Source organism: Silurus meridionalis, chromosome 4, assembly GCF_014805685.1.
Source record: "Silurus meridionalis isolate SWU-2019-XX chromosome 4, ASM1480568v1, whole genome shotgun sequence".
Classification (NCBI taxonomy): Eukaryota; Metazoa; Chordata; class Actinopteri; order Siluriformes; family Siluridae; genus Silurus; species Silurus meridionalis.
The window spans coordinates 40445977-40464262 of NC_060887.1; the positions used below are offsets into that span (position 1 = coordinate 40445977).

General features: G+C 43.1%; 2 protein-coding genes across 7 annotated transcripts in view; both read left to right on the plus strand.

The window, feature by feature from the left end:
• LOC124385132 (NLR family CARD domain-containing protein 3-like) overlaps nt 1–18286 on the plus strand; it is a 987530-nt gene that overhangs the window by 200369 nt on the left and 768875 nt on the right. The window lies entirely within an intron of this gene.
• Nucleotides 1–18286, plus strand: part of LOC124385129 (NACHT, LRR and PYD domains-containing protein 3-like) — a 128223-nt gene that overhangs the window by 66168 nt on the left and 43769 nt on the right. For all 6 annotated transcript variants that reach the window (XM_046848272.1, XM_046848273.1, XM_046848268.1 and 3 more), the window contains one exon: nt 4825–4998. In XM_046848272.1, coding sequence (XP_046704228.1) covers nt 4825–4998 — 174 coding nt within the window. The remainder of the gene's footprint in view (nt 1–4824; nt 4999–18286) is intronic.

The following is an 18286-nucleotide window of genomic DNA, read 5'->3' on the forward strand; positions in this document are numbered from 1 at the left end:
TACCTTGTTCCCGTTCCCGCTAGGTGCTTAATTATCCCTTACTTTCCTTAAGAACCTTGTACGATTTCAGAGCGTTTTAGCAACATGACTTTCCTTTTCCAGTATGTTAAGAAATGTGATGTCGTCTTGTGACACAATTTTGCTGTCGTCATTGCCATCTTTGAAGTCAGACTCTAGAACACGAATGACGTCGGTAGGAGTTAACGGAGGTAGCTCTTTAACTGTAATTCTGTGACACAGATGATGTGTGCTCAACGCATCCTGGGTTTGTAGTGAGCGCCCTACAATACTCCATCCTAAATCAGTCCTTACTGCATAGGGTTCCTCGTCGTCTCCTAAAAGTACCTTTCTTGGTGCCATAGCTCTTAAACAGTTGTAGCCGATCAAAAGACCTACTACACAGTCCTTCAGTGGTTGTATTTCATCCACTATTTCTGCCAGATGACTCAATTTTTTAGCCGTCTCACAAGTGGGAATGTGAGAGCGGTTGACAGGTATGCAGTCCTTTGTATAGGTGACCGGAAGATCGACTTGAACTGCAGAACTATATCCTCTAACACGAAGCCCAGAGACACCTTCGCTTGTGATCACCGTATCCCTGCCGTTCATAGTCGTCAACTTCAGTTTCACTGGATACTTGTCAGCATTAAGACCATCACTCACTTCTTGGTCAATGAACGTAGTATCGCTTTGAGTGTCGAGCAGTGCATAGACGAGTTTCTCAGTGGTTGGATCTTTTTAGATGACACCCATACTGGTATCACCATAAATGTGTTTGATGAGCCTTCACCTACTACACTGAGTGACGTTGCAGCAGCGCTTTGATTTGTTTCTGGTTTTGATGTAGTCCTTTCTCTTTTATAGTTGTCATCATGCAGGGCTGTAGGATGCTTTCCTTTAGAGTGGTCACAGAAAAGACGATGACGGCAGTCTCTCAGGCTGTGGCCAGGTTTCAGGCATCCATGACAGAGTTTCTTCTCCTTTATATTGTTGCGTCGCTCAACTAACACCATCTCAGTGAACGTGTAGCATGCGTGTAGTTGGTGTCTATTATCTTGACAAAGGATACATGAAACCTTAACTTTCCCCTGTTCTGACTTGTGTTTTTGATTTTTAGTGACTATTTGAGTGGTAAACACACTAGCTTTGGTTTTCTTCACATCTCTGAGGTTTCTCTTCTCAGTGGTAGAATCTGACAAATGAAGGGCATGAAAGGAAGTAATGGGATTACAAGCAATCTCGGCTTCATCTAACGTGAATCGAGCAAACTCTTTGAAACTTAGGAATTCTTGATTCTCATTTAGGCTTTGCATGACTTGTCGGTTCCAGCGTAAAGCTGCCCAGTCTGGTAGTTTGTGAACGAGCTTCCGATTTTCTTCCCAGTCGTTTAATATGTCGAGACCCTTGACATGAGGCATGGCATCTTGACAAGCATTCAGAAAGTCTGAGAAGTGTCTCAGTCCTTCAGCATCCTTTGTTGGAATTTTCGGCCAGTTGGTGAGCTTCTCTCTAAACGCTTTCTGAATGGCAAATGGCTGGCCAAAGTGACGATTTAGTTTGTCCCATGCGTCTTGGTATGCTGCATTGTCATTTCGGTAAAAGTTGCCATCTAAAACCTGCTGTGCTGGGCCGCCAACGTACTTTTTTAGGTAGTATAGTTTTTTTCAGCTGGCATCCAAATGAGGGAAATGTGAATGGTTAATCCTAAATAAACACTGTTAACTAAGTGGATAAATGCAAAATCCAAAAAAACTAAAATCTATGTCCTTAATTAGACAAAGTCCATGTGGATGCCTGCAGGCATGGGCACACATATAATCACAGTTTATCTTGTTGCTCTTGTTGCTGAGCCGGTGAGTATTGAATGTTCAGCCTGAGAAGCAGTTCATCCGTTGCTCGTCGTATTGTCGTACTATAGTAGATTAATACTCACGGTCTTGCATCAATGTCCGTAAGTGTGGTTGTACTTGACCGTTGCACCGAATCTATGAGACTGCTGTCCGAAGTATAGGTCAGGCGCGAGGAAGCAGCTTGATGAGTCCACGCTGATGCCTTGTGATGGTGATGTAGCAGAAGCTGTAACTGGCACTGTGAAGACCCTCCGTAGCCCGTTGTAGACAACAGTTTTTGGAATCGATGCGGGTCAAACTCTTACTGTAGCTAACCCCCAGCCAGTCAATGGTGAAGCGTACTGATGTTTCAAAAAGCCTTTATTTTGTGTTCAGCCGTCAGCCTTTTATTTGGGAAACACAAAATCTACCTTTCCTTGATGAAAAACCTTTTTTTAGTGAAACACTGTAAGAGCTTGTTCCCGTTCCAGCTAGGTGCTTAATTATCTCTTACTTTCCTTAAGAACCTTGTACGAATTCAGAGCATTTTAGCGACATGATTTTCCTTTTCCATGTGTGCGTCACACTAACTAGTGGGGGCAGAGTTAAAGGACTATACCGTATGGGGGCGGAGTTAAAGGACTATACCGTATGGGGGCGGAGTTAAAGGATTACTTTATTTACTATTTTCTTAGAGTTAGTTACAATCCCTTTGAGCCTTAGATGTGGAAAGAACCTTTGTTCCTTTCTCCAGGCCCCGTCCTGGGAGCTCCTTGTTGTCCCAAAACGCTAATGACGGACACATCCCTCACAGGGTGGGGAGCAGTCATGAGTAGCCACTCCGCCCAAGGTTGTGTGAACGAGCTACATCTCACATGGTACCTAAGCTGCCTGGAGATGATGGCTGTGTCTCTGGCTTTGAAACATTCCTTCTATACCTGAGGGATCATACGTACAACACAATGATGGTCTCGTACATCAACCACCAGGGGGGGTCTTCGAACATGCCCCCTGTATAGGCTCGCATGGCAGATCCTCCTGTGGTCCCAGCAAAAGCTGCTCTCATTTAGTGCTGTCTATTTCCTGGGTCACCTAAATTGGAGAGCAGATCCTTTCGAGTCAAGGGACGAGGCCCTGGGAATGGAGGCTATACCCCGAGGTAGTGGAGCAGATATGGCAGAGATTTTGCAGAGCCCAGGTGGATCTGTTTGTGACTCAGGAGACTTCTCTCTCTCTTTCACCAAAGCGCCCTTGGGGCTGGACGCCATGGTGCAGACATGGCCGAGGCTACGCCTGTATGCCTTTCCCCATCGTGCTGCTGCAAAAAGTTCTGGAGAGTGTTTGCCGGAAAGGAGCCTGTCTCCTCCTGGCGGCTCCTCGAAGGGGCCTTCTTGGGAAAGTCATCCCGGGGATATATCCTCTCTTTTTTACCCCCACTCAGAGTTATGCGGGCTATGGCTGTGGCCCCTGAGGCCCCAGTTTTTAGCAGCTGGTCTCTCTAGTGAGGTAGTGGAGACCTTCCTCCATTCCAGAGCTGCCTCTATGAGGAGGTTGTATGCCGCTAAATGGCACCTTTTCGCAGCATTGTGTGAGCACCACCAATTAGACCCAGTTAACTTCCCGGTTGGTTCAGTACTGAAGTTCCTGCAAGAACAGATTGCCACAGGGTTGGCTCCTTCAACCCTGAAGGTATACGTGTCCTCTATCGCGGCTTATTGTACCCTGCCTGCCGGGCGGTCACTGGGTAAACACCCTCTGGTGACACGTTTCCTGCATGGCACCCGGATGCTGAGGCCCAGGATGTGACCCAGAGTCCGTATGTGTTGTTCTGGCGGCTCTGTTTGAGCCCCCCTTCGAGCCCTTGGCCGAGGTGTCCCTTAGGTACCTGTCTATAAAGACTGCTTTCCATCTGGCAATGTCCTCCCTGTAGAGGGTCGGGGATGCTTATTCCATTGCCCTGTCTCTCCTAGAGTTTACCTCTGGCATGGCCACTGCCTTTCTTCACACTAAACCAGGGTACGTACCTAAGGAGCCTGCGGTTCCCCCATGACCAGTCGTGCAGCAGGCATTCTGCCATCCTCCCTTCCAAGCCCCCAACCAGGAGAAGCAAAACCAGTCTGATTGTGCTCTCACACATTAGGCAGGAACTGGACAGGACACTCGTTCCCAAAGCGTTGTGACGCAGTTTGAGTTCCCGAAAGGGGCACGTCTGTAGGTTACATATGTAACCCTAGTTCCCTGAGGGAACGAGACACTGGGTCTAAGCCACACTCCCTGCATACCGCTTACCTTCTCTTTTTCAGAAACTAGCGTTGCTCCACTGCTTGCATATTTTGTAGCTAACCCCCAGCCAGACAATGGTGAAGCGTACTGATGTTTCAAAAAGCCTTTATTTTGTGTTCAGCTGTCAGCCTTTTTCTTTGGGAAACACAAAATCTACCTTTCCTTGATTAAAAACCTTTTCTTAGTGAAACACTGTAAGAACTACAGAACAGATAAATAACAAATAATACAATCAGCTCTTACAAACATAAACATGAATAGCCATTTATTAGAAACCCTTTTGTGATGTCGCACAATGATGTCGCAGATGTGACAGTGATAACAACACATTAAAACACTTCTTCACAGTTAAATAGATTAACCCACATATTAATGCATATACACATTAAACAAATCAAACATAGTACCTTGTTCCCGTTCCAGCGAGGTGCTTAATTATCCCTTACTTTCATTAAGAACCTTGTACGATTTCAGTGCATTTTAGCGACTTGACTTTCCTTTTCCATGTCTGCGTCACACTAACTAGTGGGGGCGGAGTTAAAGGACTATACCGTATGGGGGCATAGTTAAATGATTACCTTATTTACTATTTTCTTAGGGTTAGTTACACATAGTAGCATTTTGTAGCCAGGCTGTGTGCGTGTGTGTGTGTGTATGTGTGTTTGAGTGTTTGAGATGTCAATGTTCTGATTTATTATAATTTCTTTCCCAGGCTGTGTGAATGTGATCTCACAGGGGAAAGCTGTAAAATTCTGTCCTCAGTTCTCAGTTCAAACTCCTTCAGTCTGAGAGAACTGGACCTGAGTGGGAATAAATTGCAGGATTCAGGAGTGAAGCTGCTTTCTGCTGGACTGGAATATCCACACTGTACACTGGAGATACTGAGGTCAGACTATCACTTACACACTGTGTTTATTATTTTAGATTCAATAAGACATTTCACTCTTAACTGAGGTTGAAATGGGGAATAAATAATAGATGTGTTGTAGGTTGTATTTATAGATATGGATATAGAGATAAAACTTTAAGTGATCATTGCTGCTGGTTTTCTACTTTATAGTCATAAATTGTATAATTAGACATTTATTCTCTGTCTGTTTATTTCTGCTTTGTGACACTGACCAACTGTTAAAACACTACAAATAAAACTACATTAAATTAAATCAAACTGAGACAGAGAAAATGAGAATATGATAGATAGTCCACAGTCCATTTTCCTGGGCCCGCATGAACTGCATGGTTCAGTGCACCATGCAGTGGTCTGAGATGCCTATTGGAAAAAAAAACACTTTGTAAGAAATAGTCAGTTGATGCTTAAAATCATAAAAACGATCTACTCTTTTACCATGGCGTGTTGTCCATGGAGTGGGCTCATGTTTACTGTCTCTGATTCTTATTTAAATTTCTCCATATGCCACAGAGATTGTGGGTCTCTACCAACTCCCACAGGCACTTACTGAAAGCTACATGAGGTTCTGCATGATTCCTGTCTATATTTTCTGCTGTACAATTAAAATCACCTCACAAAATTTTTAACTCTGCAGTGCTGCTGTCAGGGAATGGACCACAAGTCGGATGGCGGAAGTAATAGTTTATTGATTGAGACAACACACAAATAGAAGTCAGAGAGGTTACGAACTGCAATGCTGGTATGGTCCGTAATGCCGGTATAATCCGTTATGGAGGGATAATCCATGGAACGGGTAGAATCCACGGAACGTGGAACCAGGTCAATTACATTAGTCATCGAGTAGGTCCGACATGAGTAAGATCGGAACAGGAGCTTATATAGGGAAATCTAAATGAGGGACAGGTTGTCTGTAGTGCTCCAGAGTCCACTGTGACTTTTTTGGGTTCACGTGTTTTTCCCAGTCTGGTTGAAATGAGCAGCATGTCTCTGTGGTGTCTTTGTTGTTAATGGACCTCAGGTCTTCAGTCTGAGCTTGGAACTCGTGCTCCCTGAACCAGGGTGCAGCAGCAGTTGCGGGTCTTTTACTAGCAGGCCGAGCTGAAGCCGCAAGGAAGGACTCCAGCAGGCACAGCTGCTTCCTGCCCCGGTTGCTTGGAAACACCGGGGTCACTCCGTCTTTCAGGACAGACACTAACAAGATGCCCTAACTGACCATATTTAAAACAGTGGAAACAAACATGTTATAATTGAATCCCTCAGTCCTGAACTTTAAAACCATTTTTAGTTCTACAGACCATTATTTAGAACCATAAAAACCATCCTCCTGAAAGACACCAAGTGCTTCACCAGCGGGAACACCATATCCCAACCGCTAAATCACACTCCTCTACACTTATGTAACAAGGTTGAAATAGTTTTATTTCACTAGATTTTCTTGTTTATGCATTCACTGTGGTTCTATATTTGTTGAAATCATCAGTGTTTGGTAAAATACATTTTAGGGGTCTGTAATTAGATAATGGGTTCACCTTCCTTCCCTCCCCCCCCTTCCTTTAACAACAAAGTGGTTCAGTCCAGGTAGCCATATCTGCTGATTGCTCTTTTAACGGTCTTTTCCTTCTCTCTCCCGAGCGGAAGAGGTATGCTGTGTTCCATGCTAAAGATTAATTGCTAGCATTGGTTGAAAATAATTCACACACAGAAACATGTGAATTTATGCACTCTGGAATGTTATTTTTGTTGACAGTGTTGACGGTGTGTGAGCTGAAGCTGTTGTGACAATCTGTATATAAAATACATTCTCTATGCAGGTATGCATTGACGAACCATATTTGAAATCAATCTTGTTGCATTTCATATGCACATCTGTATAAGTGTGTATGGAGTTATTTTTTTTGGTATGTTAAATTTAGTTTTACTTTGGCCTTGTTTGTTGGTTATCCCTTTGTTTTTCTTCCCTTCCGCCTTTTCTCTTTCACCTTTTTCCCCTCCCCTTTCTGTTTACCTTCCTTTTTCTCCCTTCCCCTCTTTTCCTTCTCTCTCCCGAGCGGAAGAGTGTTGACGGTGTGAGCTGAAGCTGTTGTGACAATCTGTATATAAAATACATTCTCTATGCAGACCAAATCTGGCGTTCTCCTGTCGGTTATTTTCAACACAACGCAGACCACAGAAGTATACGGTTACACTGGTGCCGTGACCCGGATGATTGTTCAGTTATTGATCGATTTAGTAGAGTTGTAAAGTAAACAGTGCAAAAGTATAATATTTACGCGGTTTTGAATGAAATTTTTTTTTTTTTTTTTTTTTTTTGGTATGTTAATCAATGATGCATTCTAACAAAGATGAAAGAGATTTTGGTGGCTATCATGTTGGGAGAGGCAGAGGGGTTTTGCCATTTAGTGGTCCATGTACTCCTGGGAAGATGAATGACATTGATTCTGATGCTAATAGAGTACGGTTTTCTACTCCAGCGTCTGATGACATACCGCCACTTGAAATGAGTTTATCAGAACCTACTGTAGCGCTATCTAACGATCAAGTAAAACAACTGAGCTCTGATATCAGTCAGTCGATTAAATCCAGCTTGTTTCCTAACAATCAGCTAACTAACTCCAACTGGTGTTATGATTGTCAGAGGTGTTCCCGTGTGGATCCGTGTGGTACCACCATCATTGATGCTTCAAAGATGAATCTTGTGCTGAAAAGTGGTAAAGAGCCACCATATTTTCGTGGCGATAGTTCAGATAAGTGTTCGATCTTTGAATGGGAAGATTTGATGAAGACCTACCTTGAAAAAGGCAATTATTCCAAACGAGAGTGCATTGATGAGATCATAAACAAATTGATGGGCCGGGCAAGGGATGTTGTTCAGATATGGTTACGCAACAGTGTCTCAGTCTGTAGGGCTGGCGATGTAGATATGGTATTCGTATCCTCAAACAACACTGGGTGTCGTATCCACAGGGCTTCCCCTGGCTGATTTTTACGCTACTAAGCCATATCAAAATGAGGGGCCTTTTGATTTTTGGATTAGATTAAACAAAGCTGCTGACCTAGCTGAACAGCATCTTAAAAGTGAGGGTAGAACGTTGCAAAATCGGGACATGGAGATTGCCGTTATGTTCATACGTAATTGTCCTGATAAAGATCTCTCAATGATGTTTTTAAGCAAAACACAGCGTGAGTGGACCGCTGCAGAGGTACAGGATCGTTTGGATGAATTTGTAAGAAACCGCCAAGTATATGAGTGTCAATTCTCTCAACAAACAGCTAGTGCTGTTAGTAATGATATGAGTGGTACACCACCTTGTAAAACTGAAGTTGTTAGGGCTCCTGGGAGTGCAGTTGAGCCTGATCATACAACACGTGAAGGTAACACGATGGATAGGATACTGAATATGCTGGAGAAAGCACTGACATGTAACACACAGTCCACCAGGGCAGTGGTGCATCGCAAACCGAATGCTAAGAGACCACTAGTGTGTAAAGTCTGTCAGAGTAATGACCACAACACAATTGCTCACTGTAGGTTGCACAAATTGTGTTTCACTTGCTATCGTCCTGGTCATACACATGACATCTGTGGGATGACTACGTCACAGGTTATGCCAAACAGCTCGACTGCTGCTGTTGACGGTCACAGTCAAATTTCCCTCAGGGAAACTAGTGAGCCTCCATCTGGAGGAGGCGATGGTAGGCACATGAGTTCAACCTCCTTTGATAGTGATGATATTGAATCTGTATATGCTTTCTTGTGCGAAAATGTCCCAAGTTTAGCAAGGTAATCGTGCAAAATACCATGAGAACATCTCAAAGTGAAAGTTTGTTCTACACTAATGTGTTAGTGCAGGATAGGGTTGAGATACAAGGCATGATGGATACTGGGTCGATGGCAACTACCATTAGTGCAGACATAATACCCATGTTAAAACAAGCAGGCGTGATGACTGAGGACATGCTGGCCCCTGCTGATATTGTTTTAGTGGGTTGTGGGGGAAAACAAACCAGTCCTTTAGGACTATGTGATTTGAAACTTGAGGTTTATGGGTACAAGTTTTTAGTCCCAGTTTTGTTTGTAAAAGGACAGATTGATCCCATTGTTTTAGGTACAAATGTACTTAAGCCGCTTATCAGGCATTTCAAGTCAAATGATGGATTTTGGCGTGTTATGAGTAATCCTGATTCACCATGCCAGAATGACAGTAGCCAGTTTCTTCGTCTTCTGTCTAACCTAGAGAGATGGCGAGGAGTCCATCCCAGACAAGGTTGGAACTCTGAAGTTGAAAAGTTCTGTAATTCTTCGGCCTATGACTGAACATCTGGTGTGGGGTCGATTGCCCACGGGTTCCGTATTATCAGCTGGCAGTACGGTACTCATTGAGCCATGTGCATCCCCATGTGTGAACAAACAGATAATGGTTGGGCGGATAGTGTCTCCACTGTGGGGAGATGGGTGGCTGCCCATGAAAATTATCAACCCCACTTCAGCAGAAATAACATTACGTAGGAACTCGAAAATTGCAGATGTTTTCCCCTGCATTGCTTTGGAGGACTTTGATCAGTTTTCTGACACTGTGACTGTTCATCAAAATGTGGGAAAGTGCAAAGTAATAGTTCCTGCTGTAGCCTTACTGCCAGAAGCTTATGCAGTAACATCATTGATGTGAATGATAAGATGGAAAAGCTAGGCTTAGCTCCATTCCAATTGGTGATTGTGAAGTGTCCTTACAGTGTAAAGAGAAACTTGTTAATTTGATTGAGGCATATGAGTCTGTCTTCTCGAGACATCATCTGGATTGTGGTGAGGCGGATTTCTGCCATCGTATTAGATTAACAGATGACCGACCATTTAGGTTGCCATACCGCAGAATGTCGCCTGCTCATTATCATAAGCTGAAAGAAACTTTGGATGAGATGGAGGCAAAAGAAATTATTCGTAAATCTTGTAGTGAATTTGCCTCTCCCTTGGTTCTGGTGTGGAAGAAAAATGGCGATCTGCGAATCTGCACGGATTTCAGATGGCTTAATGCCAGAACTGTTAAAGACGCCCATCCGCTTCCACATCAGAGTGACGTTCTGGCTGCGTTGGGGGGAAACATGTTTTTTAGCACCATGGACTTGACGGCTGGCTATTACAACATACCCCTACATGAACACGACAGGAAGTATACAGCATTTTCGTCACCGCTTGGACTACACGAATACAATCGTCTCCCGCAAGGGCTGTGTAATAGTCCAGCCACATTTATGCGCATGATGTTGACTATATTTGGTGACCAGAACTTTTTAAGTCTTCTGTGTTATCTCGACGATTTGTTGGTGTTTGCCAAGACCGAAGAAGAGAGCTTGGCTCGTTTGGAGATGGTGTTTCACGCCTGAAAGAACATAACTTGAAACTCTCACCGTCAAAATGTCAGTTTTAAAGCGTTCAGTCAAATTCCTAGGGCATGTGATTTCAGGATGGAATTTCGAGGATCCGGACAAAGTGGAAGCCATAGTCAAGGTGACAGAGGCTGATTTGATGGAGTTGGATGGCGTCACGCCATCACCTTCAAAATACGTTCTTTTTAGGGATGGTAATCTACTATCAGCATTTTATTGAAAACTGTTCTGTGTTGGCCAAGCCCTTGTTTGCTTTGACTGGTGGTCAGAAAAGGCCTCGAAATCAAAAAGCAATAAAAGGCCTTTGTTGACCCGCAAACTTGGCCCAGATGATTGGACCCAGGAATGTAGTCAGGCTTTTCGGGATCTTAAGGCAGCACTCACTGAAGAAGTGCTGTTGGCTCACCCTGACTTTAGCAAGCAGTTCATTTTATCTGTTGATGCATCTACCGCGGACTTGGCGCAGTGCTGTCGCAAATTCATCTCAACAGTGACAAAGCACGCCAATAGCTTTTGCCAGCAAATCTCTAAATCATGCACAGGCAAAATATCCTGCACATCGCCTTGAATTTTTTGCAATGAAATGGGCGATTTGTAATAAATTTAGCCACTGGTTACGTGGTCATAGGTTCACTGTGTGGACCGACAACAATCCCTTGAAGTACATACTGACCAAGCCCAGGTTGGATGCCTGCGAGCAGCGATGGGTGGCACAGCTGGCACCATTCGATTTTGACATCCAGTATATTCCAGGCACTAAGAATGTGGTAGCTGACGCCCTCAGTAGAAAGCCTTTTGTGCAGTCTAAAATTTTGCACAGATTGACTAGGGCTCCATATTCCACCCTTCTTAAGCAGGCGGCCAATTTTCAACAGGATGATGTTCAGAATATGTTTCGCTGTCCGCAGCGCTACCAGAGTTGAGGGATGTGAATGCTCAGTTTGAGACTCAAGATGCTACCTGTGAAGCTGTTTGTATTGCAGGAAGTGTACGAGTGAGCAGTGATGAGATTTCTGCTGTCATGCAAACACATCAGCATTGGAAAGATGCAGGTACTGTGAGAGCAATTTCACATGTGCAGTACCTAGAGTCTCTTGTTGCAGTGGGGCAGAATCCTGTTCCTGTTTTCAACCATACTGAACTGCTTACTGAACAAGTTAATGATGCTGTTGTTGGCGGGTCAAGTTTTTATAGACCGTGGTCGTCGTCCTCAAGACGTGAAAAGTTCATGAATCACGTGGGACGTTAAGGATATTGAGACAGTGGGGTAAACTGAACACACGCCTGGGGATAGTGTATCGTGTGTCCAAGCACCCAGTGACAAAACAGAAAACTTACCAATATGTTGTACCTGAATCGCTTCGAATGGCAGTGTTGAAAGGCATTCATGATGATGCAGGCCATCAGGGTCAGCAGCGCTCATTAGGGTTGGCCAGACAGAGGTTTTATTGGGATACAATGGAGAAAGATGTCAAAGACTACGTGCACAACTGTAAGAGATGCATTGTGAGCAAGGCTCCTGAGCCTGAGGCTAGGGCCCCATTAGTTTCCATTGCCACTTCGTCTCCACTTGAATTAGTCTGCATAGACTTTTGGTCGGCTGAAGACCACAACAATAAGACTATTGACGTTTTAGTAGTCACTGACCATTTTACAAAGTTGGCGTGTGCATATCCTTGCCCTAACCAATCCGCAAAGACAGTGGCACGGGTTCTTTGGAACAATTTCTTTTATGTATGGTTTTCCTGTTACCATTCACTCTGACCAGGGTGCCAATTTTGAGAGTTTGTTGATTGCGGAGCTGTGTCAGTTGGCTGGTATTGACAAAACTCACACCACACCATACCATCCAATGGGCAATGGTCAGGTGGAAAGGATGAACCGCACTCTTGGTAACATGATTCGTGCACTGCCCCCCAGATCTAAAGTCAGATGGCCGCAGATGTTGAACACCTTGACTTTTGCATATAATTGTACAGTTCATGAGACAACAGGTTTTTCACCTTTCTTTCTCATGTACGGCCGTACTCCGAGACTACCCGTTGACCTTATGTTCGAAAGTGTACTTTTGAATGGAGAAACTGTTGACATTGACAAGTATGTGCAGTTACTCAAGCGTGACCTCTGTGAGGCTATGAAACTTGCTCAGTCACATTCAGGAAAACAGCAACGTAGACAGGCAGAAGTGTATAACAAGAAGAGTAAGGGACAACCTGTTGATATTGGTCAAAGAGTTTTGTTGGCTAACAAAGGTGAAAGAGGAAAAGAAACTGGCAGATCGTTGGGAGAGTACAGTTTACATAGTGATCGACAAAAATCCCTTGTTAAACACGTACAAACTCAGAAGCCCTTCTGGTGTTGTTAAAACTGTTCATAGGAATCTGATTATGCCAGTTGACTTTCTCCCATTGCCTGATACAGACGCTGTCGAGGAACAGTTATCCAGTTTGAGTGATGATGAACTTGAGAGTTCTAGTTTTGAGCATCTTGCAGATGAAAGGACTACTCGATGGGTTGCTGACCTCTCTAACAGCACTGGAGGTCCTGTAGCGGACATTGATGAGTTGGATGGGCGGAATGTGATGTGTGATGACACTGCTCAGACGAATGATGTTAACATGGTAACAACTGAGTGTTATGGTGATGTTGCTGGTGTTGACTCCCATGTAGAATGTGATATACATGATTATGGCCCTTCTGAATGCAGGAGTGGGGATAAGGATGATTCTGCATCAGGTGTCATTTTGTGTACTGAGTATGACATGGAGGTTATGGCAATTCCCAAAGGAAACCCTGTTAATGAGCCTCCTCTTACTGTACAACCATCAACCTTTGAGAAGACTGAATTGTCAGTGAAAAGACCTGATCTGACTGATGGTTTTCGCACTAGACATGGCAGACTTGTAAGGCCGTTAAATAGGCTTATTCAGACTATGTCTAATCAATTTGTTAGGAATATTTTAGGAAAAGACAAAATGGTGCTGTGAGTTCTGGGTAATTGGTTACTTTGGTATTACTGTTTTTTTGTTATTGTTCTGTGTTACTGTATCTATTGATGTATTTCATTTTTTTTTGTTTACTTGAAGAGGGATGATGTATAATTGCATATAGTCTGTTAGACTGGCAAAGCTGTTTAATTAGCTCATTCTGACTGTCTAACCTATTTGTTTTGAATCTCTTTTAGAGAAATTTAAACAATGAGTTAATACATAGTTTTGTGTGTATTCTTATTTTATTTTTTTATTTATTGCCAATTATTTGTTGCTTTAAATTTCCTTAAAAAAATAAATAAAAAATTGGGTGTGGTCTATTAAGATAGACAATTATGCAATCTTGGATGTGACCTTTTGATAAGATGTGTATATGGCATGTCTTCCTGTGGTTGGGTGAAGGAGTAGCTAACCTTTGCCTTTCCTAGTCCTTCAGTGGACAGCATTAATGTTGGTGGACTTTCTTCAGTCTGTATGATTAGGGGTTACACCTGATAGCTGAGTAATTTAACTGTAGAGTTGAGTATTTTGTTTATAAATTCCCCCTCTCTTCTTTCTTTGATTTTAAATTAGTCGTTCGTATGTTGTACATGTTGTTATGGAAATTCTAGTGAAATTAGTGGGGGTGAGTGTAACAAGGTTGAAATAGTTTTATTTCACTAGATTTTCTTGTTTATGCATTCACTGTGGTTCTATATTTGTTGAAATCATCAGTGTTTGGTAAAATACATTTTAGGGGTCTGTAATTAGATAATGGGTTCACCTTCCTTTCCCCCCCCTTCCTTTAACAACAAAGTGGTTCAGTCCAGGTAGCCATATCTGCTGATTGCTCTTTTAACGGTCTTTTCCTTCTCTCTCCCGAGCGGAAGAGGTATGCTGTGTTCCATGCTAAAGATTAATTGCTAGCATTGGTTGAAAATAATTCACACACAGAAACATGTGAATTTATGCACTCTGGAATGTTATTTTTGTTGACAGTGTTGACGGTGTGAGCTGAAGCTGTTGTGACAATCTGTATATAAAATACATTCTCTATGCAGGTATGCATTGACGAACCATATTTGAAATCAATCTTGTTGCATTTCATATGCACATCTGTATAAGTGTGTATGGAGTTATTTTTTTTGGTATGTTAAATTTAGTTTTACTTTGGCCTTGTTTGTTGGTTATCCCTTTGTTTTTCTTCCCCTTCCCGCCTTTTCTCTTTCACCTTTTTCCCCTCCCCTTTCTGTTTACCTTCCTTTTTCTCCCTTCCCCTTTTCCTTCTCTCTCCCGAGCGGAAGAGTGTTGACGGTGTGTGAGCTGAAGCTGTTGTGACAATCTGTATATAAAATACATTCTCTATGCAGACCAAATCTGGCGTTCTCCTGTCGGTTATTTTCAACACAACGCAGACCACAGAAGTATACGGTTACACTGGTGCCGTGACCCGGATGATTGTTCAGTTATTGATCGATTTAGTAGAGTTGTAAAGTAAACAGTGCAAAAGTATAATATTTACGCGGTTTTGAATGAAATTTTTTATTTTTTTTTTTTTGGTATGTTAATCAATGATGCATTCTAACAAAGATGAAAGAGATTTTGGTGGCTATCATGTTGGGAGAGGCAGAGGGGTTTTGCCATTTAGTGGTCCATGTACTCCTGGGAAGATGAATGACATTGATTCTGATGCTAATAGAGTACGGTTTTCTACTCCAGCGTCTGATGACATACCGCCACTTGAAATGAGTTTATCAGAACCTACTGTAGCGCTATCTAACGATCAAGTAAAACAACTGAGCTCTGATATCAGTCAGTCGATTAAATCCAGCTTGTTTCCTAACAATCAGCTAACTAACTCCAACTGGTGTTATGATTGTCAGAGGTGTTCCCGTGTGGATCCGTGTGGTACCACCATCATTGATGCTTCAAAGATGAATCTTGTGCTGAAAAGTGGTAAAGAGCCACCATATTTTCGTGGCGATAGTTCAGATAAGTGTTCGATCTTTGAATGGGAAGATTTGATGAAGACCTACCTTGAAAAAGGCAATTATTCCAAACGAGAGTGCATTGATGAGATCATAAACAAATTGATGGGCGGGCAAGGGATGTTGTTCAGATATGGTTACGCAACAGTGTCTCAGTCTGTAGGGCTGGCGATGTAGATATGGTATTCCGTATCCTCAAACAACACTGGGTGTCGTATCCACAGGGCTTCCCTGGCTGATTTTACGCTACTAAGCCATATCAAAATGAGGGGCCTTTTGATTTTGGATTAGATTAAACAAAGCTGCTGACCTAGCTGAACAGCATCTTAAAAGTGAGGGTAGAACGTTGCAAAATCGGGACATGGAGATTGCCGTTATGTTCATACGTAATTGTCCTGATAAAGATCTCTCAATGATGTTTTAAGCAAAACACAGCGTGAGTGGACCGCTGCAGAGGTACAGGATCGTTTGGATGAATTTGTAAGAAACCGCCAAGTATATGAGTGTCAATTCTCTCAACAAACAGCTAGTGCTGTTAGTAATGATATGAGTGGTACACCACCTTGTAAAACTGAAGTTGTTAGGGCTCCTGGGAGTGCAGTTGAGCCTGATCATACAACACGTGAAGGTAACACGATGGATAGGATACTGAATATGCTGGAGAAAGCACTGACATGTAACACACAGTCCACCAGGGCAGTGGTGCATCGCAAACCGAATGCTAAGAGACCACTAGTGTGTAAAGTCTGTCAGAGTAATGACCACAACACAATTGCTCACTGTAGGTTGCACAAATTGTGTTTCACTTGCTATCGTCCTGGTCATACACATGACATCTGTGGGATGACTACGTCACAGGTTATGCCAAACAGCTCGACTGCTGCTGTTGACGGTCACAGTCAAATTTCCCCTCAGGGAAACTAGTGAGCCTCCATCTGGAGGAGGGCGATGGTAGGCACATGAGTTCAACCTCCTTTGATAGTGATGATATTGAATCTGTATATGCTTTCTTGTGCGAAAATGTCCCGAAGTTTAGCAAGGTAATCGTGCAAAATACCATGAGAACATCTCAAAGTGAAAGTTTGTTCTACACTAATGTGTTAGTGCAGGATAGGGTTGAGATACAAGGCATGATGGATACTGGGTCGATGGCAACTACCATTAGTGCAGACATAATACCCATGTTAAAACAAGCAGGCGTGATGACTGAGGACATGCTGGCCCCTGCTGATATTGTTTTAGTGGGTTGTGGGGGAAAACAAACCAGTCCTTTAGGACTATGTGATTTGAAACTTGAGGTTTATGGGTACAAGTTTTTAGTCCCAGTTTTGTTTGTAAAAGGACAGATTGATCCCATTGTTTTAGGTACAAATGTACTTAAGCCGCTTATCAGGCATTTCAAGTCAAATGATGGATTTTGGCGTGTTATGAGTAATCCTGATTCACCATGCCAGAATGACAGTAGCCAGTTTCTTCGTCTTCTGTCTAACCTAGAGAGATGGCGAGGAGTCCATCCCAGACAAGGTTGGAACTCTGAAGTTGAAAAGTTCTGTAATTCTTGACCTATGACTGAACATCTGGTGTGGGGTCGATTGCCCACGGGTTCCGTATTATCAGCTGGCAGTACGGTACTCATTGAGCCATGTGCATCCCCATGTGTGAACAAACAGATAATGGTTGGGCGGATAGTGTCTCCACTGTGGGGAGATGGGTGGCTGCCATGAAAATTATCAACCCCACTTCAGCAGAAATAACATTACGTAGGAACTCGAAAATTGCAGATGTTTTCCCTGCATTGCTTTGGAGGACTTTGATCAGTTTTCTGACACTGTGACTGTTCATCAAAATGTGGGAAAGTGCAAAGTAATAGTTCCTGCTGTAGCCTTACTGCCAGAAGCTTATGCAGTAACATCATTGATGTGAATGATAAGATGGAAAAGCTAGGCTTAGCTCCATTCCAATTGGTGATTGTGAAGTGTCCTTACAGTGTAAAGAGAAACTTGTTAATTTGATTGAGGCATATGAGTCTGTCTTCTCGAGACATCATCTGGATTGTGGTGAGGCGGGATTTCTGCCATCGTATTAGATTAACAGATGACCGACCATTTAGGTTGCCATACCGCAGAATGTCGCCTGCTCATTATCATAAGCTGAAAGAAACTTTGGATGAGATGGAGGCAAAAGAAATTATTCGTAAATCTTGTAGTGAATTTGCCTCTCCTTGGTTCTGGTGTGGAAGAAAATGGCGATCTGCGAATCTGCACGGATTTCAGATGGCTTAATGCCAGAACTGTTAAAGACGCCCATCCGCTTCCACATCAGAGTGACGTTCTGGCTGCGTTGGGGGGAAACATTGTTTTTTAGCACCATGGACTTGACGGCTGGCTATTACAACATACCCCTACATGAACACGACAGGAAGTATACAGCATTTTCGTCACCGCTTGGACTACACGAATACAATCGTCTCCCGCAAGGGCTGTGTAATAGTCCAGCCACATTTATGCGCATGATGTTGACTATATTTGGTGACCAGAACTTTTTAAGTCTTCTGTGTTATCTCGACGATTTGTTGGTGTTTGCCAAGACCGAAGAAGAGAGCTTGGCTCGTTTGGAGATGGTGTTTCGACGCCTGAAAGAACATAACTTGAAACTCTCACCGTCAAAATGTCAGTTTTTAAAGCGTTCAGTCAAATTCCTAGGGCATGTGATTTCCCAGGATGGAATTTCGAGGGATCCGGACAAAGTGGAAGCCATAGTCAAGGTGACAGAGGCTGATTTGATGGAGTTGGATGGCGTCACGCCATCACCTTCCAAAATACGTTCTTTTTTAGGGATGGTAATCTACTATCAGCATTTTATTGAAAACTGTTCTGTGTTGGCCAAGCCCTTGTTTGCTTTGACTGGTGGTCAGAAAAGGCCTCG